Source organism: Juglans regia, chromosome 10, assembly GCF_001411555.2.
Source record: "Juglans regia cultivar Chandler chromosome 10, Walnut 2.0, whole genome shotgun sequence".
Taxonomy (NCBI): domain Eukaryota; kingdom Viridiplantae; phylum Streptophyta; class Magnoliopsida; order Fagales; family Juglandaceae; genus Juglans; species Juglans regia.
This window is the reverse complement of record NC_049910.1, coordinates 5,764,308-5,774,323: the sequence shown is the minus strand read 5'-3', so window position 1 is coordinate 5,774,323 and position 10,016 is coordinate 5,764,308. Positions and strand designations below refer to the sequence as shown.

At 36.3% G+C, this 10,016-nt stretch overlaps 1 protein-coding gene across 1 annotated transcript; it reads right to left on the bottom strand.

Moving 5' to 3' along the window:
- Nucleotides 1–7,556: 7,556 nt before the first annotated feature.
- On the bottom strand, nt 7,557–9,473 carry LOC109007625 (membrane steroid-binding protein 1-like). Its single transcript, XM_018987376.2, has 2 exons — nt 9,071–9,473; nt 7,557–8,141 (listed from the first exon to the last, which is right to left on the bottom strand). Exons 1-2 carry the CDS (start codon nt 9,373–9,375, stop codon nt 7,799–7,801), a joined length of 648 nt encoding a protein of 215 aa, XP_018842921.1. The 5' UTR covers nt 9,376–9,473; the 3' UTR covers nt 7,557–7,798.
- Nucleotides 9,474–10,016: the final 543 nt, after the last annotated feature.

The window sequence follows — 10,016 nt, the reverse complement described above, 5'->3', positions numbered from 1 at the left end:
TTCATGCCCTAGTTAGTATCGACCATCTCTCATACCGTTTATGACTATAAATGGTAGCCCCTCCAATCGTCTTCAATAGACAAGTTTCTACCCTTGTCACGTGCAAACTAACAGCCACACACGCTTTCAATCTCTCTCATGGGTTTCATCTGGGAGAAATGATCTCTTGAATCCCTTTGTACCATCTCGCATGTGTTCCATTGGTTCTTTGTGAGTTTAAAATCGAAAACCCTAGCCTTAACTAACTGTATTCCCTATCTCGCATGTCTTTGTCTGAGCTTCTCTAGAGTTTCACCAACTGAGGTTTTGTTAGAAATTTTGAAAGAAATTTATGAAAAATCAATTTGGTTGTCATTTGATTTTATAGCTTCTTTGATTTGTGTTTTGTGTAATTTGTGTGATTTTCATATTCTCCAATGAAGTCTTTGTGTTATATTCTTTGAGTTGGGTTTTCTGTGATTACTGGCTTTGTGTGATTCAGTGATTTGAGTCACTATTGTTTGATAAGTTTTGTGAGGACCAAGCAATTTGGGCAATGTCATACTTGAATTTGTGAAAGTTGTTGTTGTGATATTTGGCTTCCACATATGTCATTTGTGATCTCTTGATTATTGTTTTGTGTTGTTGGGTTACCTAGTTCTTATTGTTCATTGGTTATTTGTTTTGTTGTTCAGTTATACCTTTGTCCTTTGCAGCTTTTGGTGTTGAAGCATGGCTGTCATTGGGGCTGCATGTAATGTAAAGCTATGATGATGATTGAGTTTTGTATTGGAAGTGTAAAATCACAAGTGCTCTGAATGGTGCTCAATCAATATAGCAAAGTAACCCGGATGACCATATTTATTGTGAAAGTTTCACAAAAGAAACCGGGGTTAAATGTTTTGTAGCTATTCGAGCTTGGGCTCCTTTCCTACGAAAAAAAAAATTAAAGAAAACAAAACAAAACCATTCTGAGCCCCATGAAAAAATATTTATAATATTTGGTTGTTTCTTATCTCATATTTACTTATCTTCCCAATTTGTTATATGTTGTGTTGTGGTTATTGCATCAAGCTATGGACAGATTGAATAAATAGACATGATTTTCAAGCTTGGTTGGATTTGTTTGTTATTTTTCCTGGTGTGCGGTGATGGTTTCATGCTTAACATCTTTAAATCTTTAAATCAACAATTGTTTTCATCTTACTTTAATAATGAAACTCCGATTGCTCAATATATTAACCCGTGGTCCCTAAATTTGTTCCATTTAGTATGTTGTTTATATTTGTTGGTTGGATCAAGCAAAGGGCTTTCATATTGCATTGTGTTGGTTGTTACTTATCCCCAATCTGTTATAAGTTGTGTTGTGGTCCCTGCATCAATTATCGTTAGATCTCAGACAAAAAATGTTATTATTAGACAAATGATAAAAAATATTATTGTTAGATCTTGAACAAAGGAAGTTACTGTTAGACAAAAGACAAAAAAATATTACCGTTAGATCTTGGACAAAACCATGATCGTTTAAAATTTATCCGTTACAAAATATTAACGTTGGAAAATGTAGATTTTGATGATAAAAAAAATTATATTATTTTTAAAATTGTAATAATTTACAAACTATTATGGTACCTGAAAAAAAAAATCGGCTTCGTTTAAAATCTTAGCTAGAAAGTGATGGTTCAAAATATAAGAAAAAAGATAAAAGAATGAATAGTTAAAATTATAAAGGGAAGTAAGAAGAAATTAATAAAGAAAGAGTAGAGAAATATTATTTTAATAGAATAGAGAAATGATAGGAAGTGAGATGTAAGAGGTTTTTTAAATATGAGTAAAATTTAGGATAAAATTTTAAGAAATACATGTTTTAGTCAAAATTTAGGAAAATTTATAGGGAATCGAATGTGATTGCTCTAAATCTGTTACTACACGTGTATCTACTAGCCCCACTACAAACAAATATGAACTTGACACTTAACTTTCATACAGCCATCCAACTGCCCAACCAGTCCACATCTTACAGCTACAATTGTCGCCCAACCTTTCTACAAAGAGAATGGTTCAACCCAAAGAGATCTCACAATAGTAAAATTACAAACTAATATGATTTGATGTAGTATGACGTTAGATTGTGAAATATATCTAATATATCATACAAAATCATGTCAGTTTGTAAATTTATTTTTGTGAAGTCTTTTTGACTTCAATAGGCAGCTGACAAAGGGACACAACACATAGAGAGGGGAAGACCAATCCAAAACTCACATCTATGTTTGTTTTCAATTTTCAAGTCTCAGATAATTTTGATTATTCGTTGCAAGAGCAACTCATGCATCTCAAAACGCCAAAAGCTTCTCAAAACGCCAAAAGCTTACTTTTGGAGAAGTCGCATCTACATTTCATTTCTTACCTTTCACGAAGTCAATATGCAAAGCATCAATTATAATGAAGTAAAAATTGAACATGAGTATGAAGTGTTTGAGAAAAGTTCAAATTGAACATCAGACTCAAAATACAAATTGTATTTCACGAAATGATATTCACTGCCATGTGATTTCCAGTACACAAAAAGTCTTTTATATAGACAATTGCCATAATAGAATTTGTCCTATAGTCATACTGTGATGACACCTAGCCAAGTTAGTTACATAAATATTATTCTAGAATAATTTTTATTTTGTTGAATATTCTCTAAGACTTTAGAAGCTTCCATGATATGGTTGAGTCTGATGCAGGTACATTTGATGCCTTAACACCCCCCCGCGATGTAAGTGGCACTGGAGTGAGAGTGAGACTTGATCGGAGCTAGGAAAACCGTGCAAAGGCAAGAGGCTTTGTGAGGATATCAGCGATCTGATCCTTGTTGGAAATGAATGAAATTTGAAGGAATTTGGCTGCAACCCGTTCTCTCACAAAGTGATAGTCCAAGTTTACATGCTTGATCCAAGAGTGTAAGACATGATTATGAGACAAATAGGTAGCACCAAGATTGTCACACCATAAAGTATGAGGTGCAGAAAGAAAAATTCCAAGTTCACATAATAAGGACTACAATCAAAGAAACTCACAAGTAGTGTTAACAATAGATTTATACTCGACTTCAGTAGAAGACCGAACAATGGTAGGTTGCCTTTTAGAACCCCAAGGAATGAGATAACTTACAAAATAAATACAAAAACCACTAATAGATTTACGATCATCAAGGCAACCATCCCAGTCAGCATCAGAAAATGCAAATAATGTAAAGGTGGAAGAGAGGGAAAAACACAAACCTAAATATCTAGTATGGTTGAGGTAACGAAGTATTTGTTTGACAACTTGTCAGTAGGGAAGGTGGGGAAAATGCATATACTGGCATACTCGATTAACCGCGAATGAGATATCAGGTCGTGTAAAGGCTAGATACCGAAGGCTACCAACTACATTGCGGTACCATTGCGGATCCTTAAACGAACAATCATCAAATGCAGTGAGTTTTTCAGAAGATGACATGATGTGTAGTTGCAATGTCCAGAAACCATGAGGAAGAGGATGATGTGGTTGTGGAGAGGGATGTATAGTTTGCTGTGAGGGAATTCGGGGCTAAGGCTTGTTATGTTTAGTTGAAACGATAATAGCATGAAATTATAGTATGCCCGGGTTTAAAACATACTTGACATACAAGTCGTGGGTCAAGGCAATTTGAAAAGGTGTTTGAAGGTTGCCCCCCCAGGTCTTGGATTATGAAAAGACCCTCTACTACTACGACAATGTCGTCCACCACGAAAATAAGAGTTATGACCACGAGAAGAGGATGGTCTGGTCATTGTGTTATGTGCAACAAGTGTTGTACTAAACAGAAGAGATAGTGTTTGATGTGCAATACAAGATTTATGATAGTGGGTCAGGTCGTGTGGTGAGGGAAGTGACAAGAGATTCATAGTTTGTGCCAAGACCAACTAGGAGATCAATGGAAAACTCAAAGTCAGAAAGGGTATGTCCAACGATGCCGAGTGATGCAGCCAGTGCTTTGACTTTGGTAAAATATTCTGAAACTGATTCAGAACCTTTTTTTAGTGTAGCTAGCTGATATTTGGTATGAGCAATATGAGCTAATGATTTGGCAGAAAAAAGATTTTGAAGAGTGGTCCAAACCTCACAAGAAGTAGTGTAGTTGAGTACTCGAGCAATACATTATTAGAGAGAGAGGAATTAATTGTTGAAATGATCAATTGATCATGTAGATGCCAACGTGTATGTGTTGGGTTAGGATTATCATCAAGAATGGGAGTGGGTATGGGGAAGGAACCATCAACAAAACCGTAGAGTTGATGACCCTTATAGAACGACACAATTTGTGCCTTCCACAAAAGGTAGTTGTTGATGGTAAGTTTGATTGTGATGAAATGTGTGGCTGAGTTGATGATGGAGGTATTTACGGTGGCTGTTTTGTCTAGTGAATCCATGAGGTGGGAGAAAAGAATTGAAAAAAAAAAATGGACATGAGTCCTTTTAGGCTCTAGATATAGAAACACTCATTTTTCCCTATAAAATGTCTAATATGAGCAGTGGGGTAACTTCGTATAAAGCACAAGATGATTTTGTTCCTAAACTGTGTGAGATTTCTCAACACGCCCCTCACGTGTGGGCCGGTATTTCCGGTACCATCATCATGGGTAGGTCGCAGGACACCATCATCGGTCATAGGTTAACCTACTCTGATACCATAAAGAAATTCATGGGTCTAACTCATCTCATAAAACCGGTTCAACAATAGAAGATTGTTCATTCCTTATAAACATGTCTAACACCTTGTTTACAGGCAATGTGAGATTATTCCTCAACACCCTCCCTCACGTGCAGGCCAGTATTTTTTTCTGGTCCTTGTCACGGGATAAGTAGTGTGGACCCACATTCGTCCTATGGTAGGCTCTAATACCATATTGAAACACTCATTTCTCTCCATAAAAGGCCTAATAGGAGGAGTGTGGTAACTCTTTATAAAGCACAATATGAGTTTGTTCCTAAATCATGTGGAACTTCTTAACACTAGATACCATAATGAAGTAAAAATTGAACATGAGTATGAAGTGTTTGAGAAAAGTTCAAAGAGATTATTGTATTTCACGAAATGATATTCACTGCCATGCGATTTCCAGTATACCAAGAGTCCTTTATATAGACAATTGTCATAACAGAATTTGTCATATAGTCATACAGTGATGACACCTAGCCAAGTCAGTTACACAAATATTCTTCTAGAATAATTTGTATTCTGTTGAATATTCTCTAAGACTCTAGAAGCTTCCGTGATATGGTTGAGTCTGATACATGTACCTTTGCTGCCTTAACAAATTAGAAAATAAAGATTAAAACATATAAAATAACAAAATATTTTCTTCAATGCTATATCCAAAATTGATGGTGTAAGCAAGCAGACTTCTCCATTAAACTGCTATGAAGCTAAAATTGCGTCTGCCATAGATGAGATCTGACCTATCCCAGCTTGCATAAATCAATCCTGATACCTGGTTGTTATGCCATTGGCATTGACTGTACCCATTATATATAGTTAATAATGCCATATTCTCGCAGGGAGGAAAATAAAATATGAAACAAAACAAAACAAAGGAATCCCTCGTTCTTCATTTAATTTGGCCATAAATGACAAATAATGAAGCTGGGCTTACCAAGCATGGAAGCATCTTAAAAGCTCTAGAGATTCAACTCTATTTCCAAATTATATGGCAAAGCAATCATGATGAATTAGCAAACAGAATCAAATTTAAATTTCAATAATGCTCATTTCTGAACCATCAATGATATTGAGCTACTGATGAATATATAACTCAGTGCAATAACAAAAACCCATATCTTCTGTTTCATTTATAGGTCATATTTTTCCTCTTATCCAAAGTCTACAGAGTAATTGGTAAGGATCACATAAATCATTACTCGTCCAGAGTTTCTGGGAATCTTTCGGGGTTGTTCTTGCCAAATAGCAAACCAAATCCTTAATGATGAACAACATGGTTTTCTAGAAAGATTAATGTGATAAACAGTTTGACAGAGACCTTTCACTAAAGTCAGCAAAGCTACAGGCTCAAAACATAACTGAACTCTATATATGCTTCGATCTTCTAAACATTACAGCGGCCACTCAGTTGTGAAGTGGGTTTGGTCCCCCTGGAACACGTGGATGTGAAACAATGTGCACATCATGCTTGACCTTGTTGTCTCTGAATGCCGCGAATTGAGCAACAGTACTACTCGGATGATGCCGGGGAAATGGAGAAGACGGCTTTGTTCTTATTCTTGGTTCTGTTAATTCGTCATCGAGTGTCCTGTTGATTTGCCGGCAACTAGAAGGATGTGCAGATACTAGAAGACTAATGAAGAACACAGTTATAAGTGAAAAGCTTTGAATTCCCATGTCTCAAAACTTTAGGAAAAGGAGATTGGAAAGGGAGTTTAAAGAAGAGAGAAAATAGGATCTTCGGTGTTGTTTGATTGTATAAGAATACTTATACACACATATAATGGAATCAGGCAACTTTGTGAGGATGAAGAAAAGGCCAAGATTCACAATCAGTAAGTATCAAAATGACTACATACCCGTTTTGTTATCATTATTAGGCCTAACTGAAAGAAAGATTAGATAATCAGAGATGCCGCTAACGAGTTGGTGTATGACACCCAATGTTGATGTCATTTTAGCACTGGACGGCGTATAGTTGGTCGGATAAACCGTAGAATGTGATACTGCTAATTAGACTCTATATAACTAGGTGTAAATTGCATGCTCAATCACATTCTGACACGTAACCCACCACTTAGGACAGATATGTCTGGCTCCAACGTGTGTTTAGTCGGCCAAGCGTGTATTGGAATACCATAATCCGACAATTTAGGATCTACTTTTCAATGGCTAATCTCAAGGGGCGGTGGTTAAGGGACCAAGGCTTTTAATCCAAGTGTACAAATTGTTGTGCTGAAAGGATGGCTCGGTCCCCCAAATTCAACCCCACCTGGTACCTGGCATTCTCATTTCCCCCGTTTGTTTGCGGAGAAACTCAAGAAAAGCAAAGAAAATGTTGAATAGATAGAAGAAATCTTAATAATGATTACTTTCAAGAAAGTGTCGAATTCAACCCTTTAGTGTCGTGTAATGGAGAGGTGTAAATTGCTTTTCGTTACCGAGAAACCTGTGAAAAGGAAATAAAATCCCTTCTTTTTTTCAATTTGTTCTGTTCAAAATTTTAATCTAAATTATAAAACTTGCCTCGATTTTGCTCTAGAAAATTCAGAAACAAAATATTCTTTCCTTCGTGTTATTTTCTCAAGAACCAAGCAGAGAGGAGGGAGAAGTGGAATTGAGTATTTGGGAGAACAAACAACGGGATTGAGACCTCTAAGAGGGAGGAGGGAAGAAAAATGAGGAGGTAAAAGCCGAAAATGGATAGTAGTCTGTGAAGGAGAAGCTGAAATTGGGAAGGAGAAGATGGGCGGGCCAACAGCTTCCCATAGGAGTGGTACGTCCTTTCATGCCGGATCCGGACCAAAGTTAAATTCAAATTGCATATCATGGAGCAAAAGCGAACACCCTACTAGTAATTAATCTATTTCGCTACACTCCTCCGATCAAATAAAATGCACCGAAGGAGGTAAGGTAAAGGTTGCAGCTATGAAAATATCCAGGGTTTAATACATTATTCGACAAACTAGACTTTAAACAGACCTGTTCTCAAGAGAGGTATATTATACTGCAATCTTAAACTTGTGTCAAACATGATTCATGAAATACCAAGTTTGCAATGGTGGCGCTTGCTTTATCCAAGGATTACTCTTTTACAGCATCAGCACCTAAAGGAGTTTCCTCGCTTACAACAGCTGCACTTTCTGAAGGACCATCTTCGGCAGGTTTAGCAACGTCACGATCTGTAGATTCTGCAGGTTCTTCGGCAGGCGCCCCATCCGTCACTACTGCAGACTTGACACTTCCAACCTTAACATACTTGCTCATAAACTTGTATTCCCAGTCCTGCAGAGCGTCAACTTCAAATGGACTGAGACCAGATACATCCCCAGTCAGATCTTTCTCTTCGAAAGACATTTTTGCAAGAGCTCTGCTTGCATCCTTTCCGGCAAACAGTGCATAAGGTCCACCAGGTCCATAAAATACCCTACCAGGAAGACGGGTTTAGATTAGATGCTCAAATCAAAAGCCAGCCTTTAATCTTGATTTCAAAAGAAACATACTGAAAAGAGAATTCCAAACAAAAACAAGCACAAAAAGTAGTTAAAAGCAAGCATATTGCAGGGAAAGCAGAAAAAAGTTGGTGAAAGCAAAAGGCCAGTTCGACCCATAACTCGATCAAGGAGAGACAGGAACACACACATAAGATAGGAAATCATGAAAGTTGGCCCAGCTTTTGTCTAAAAAATGGGTTCATCATGGACTACAGATTACTCTCTCATCCAGTGTGATGTATAGAGAATCCAAAAGGTTTCAAGTAATAAGACCCCTCATCCAACCTATATTAAGCACCTACCATATATTTGAATAAGCTAACAAATATCGAGACAACCTCTTTTTAGACAACCAAATTACCATGCCAACAAGTCTAATCGTATTAACAATGGATCATCAAAGCACAAAAAAATGACATATCAACAACAAGCCTCTGTAATTCATATGAAAATAGAGGTAAAAGTTCAATAACGAACTAAAATTACATGAGTACACTTTTCTACCGAAGATGATAATCAGTCAAAATGCGTCTTCATGGAGAATCGTCAGGACACTCGAAAAAAATAACCCTCGATCATGGAATTTGTTAAAACCTAAAACGTAATACATTGATTTAAAAAAACCATCGACGCAACCCTTTTAAAGGTCACTTTTCACATACCCAGAAGCCAAAGCCGTTGAACAAAAACAACCAATAACACCTCTCCCCTCCCCCAAAAGATTTCTAAAATTTTGACTACCCAGAATCCCAAAGAGCGAAAAACGCTCTAAAAAGTGAATTATACCATTATTTCTACAAACCCATACGCTAAATTTATATTTCCCGCAAATTCAATCTACAAATTTGGTACCAAATAGTACCTGCTCTGCGACACGTCGTAGATCTGGCCCTTGATGGCCATGAGCAGAGGCTTCGCGGGGTCGGATCCATCGTACTGCTTGAGCTCCTCCTCAGTAATCTCCCCGAGCTGTACCGGAGGCGGCGGAGGCTGCGACAGCTGCTCGCTTTCCCGGGGACTATAATGACGATCGGACGATCCGAAAAGCCCCGATATCACGTAGTAGACGGCGAATAAAAGAGCAAGAACTGTAAAGAAGGTAGCTGGAGATAGCCCCGTGTAGACTGGGATCGCCTCCTTCAATGTCTCCCACAGTTGCAGAGCCATTTTGGTTTTGGTTTGACTTCAATTCAAGCGAACGAGTGAGACAGGCAAAGAGGTAAACTATTTATAGAGGCGGGGTGGCATTACTCAACGGTGGTGTTGGCGTAGTCTGGATGCGCTTGAGCAGTGAGTTATTTTGTGAATAATAAAATAATAATAATATTAAATAATAAAATATTAAATAATAATAAAAATATTTAAAAAATAATAATAAAATAATAAATAATAATCAGATATTTTGCCTAAGTCTTTAAATTTTGATTATATAAATCAAACTAAACTCTATGGTTAAGCTAAACGAGTTATAAACTGAAATTTTAATACCATTTATTTAAATAATAGATGGTATAATATCATTCATTTAATAATTAATTAAAAATTAGTCAATACAATACGATTCATTTTAATTTGTTTTATGTAAATAAATTAAACTAACTCACATAACTAATTTGATCTGATTAACATAAAATTTAAAATTTATATTTATTAATAATCATAATATCTAAAAAATAATAATAATAAGATTGACAATTAAAAAAACTATTAATATTTTTTAGATTTTAACTTATAATAAAATTAACATTAAAAATCCAACAATAACAAATATGAGCATTGATCCAGAATTACAATCCACTTAATAAAAA

Excerpts from the sequence above, each read along its gene's own strand:
- LOC109007625 (XM_018987376.2), bottom strand. The coding sequence starts at position 9,375 with ATGGCTCTGCAACTGTGGGAGACATTGAAGGAGGCGATCCCAGTCTAC. Across the intron at positions 8,142-9,070 it reads TACGACGTGTCGCAGAGCAG|GGTATTTTATGGACCTGGTG; the intron begins GTACTATTTGGT and ends TCTTCCTGGTAG.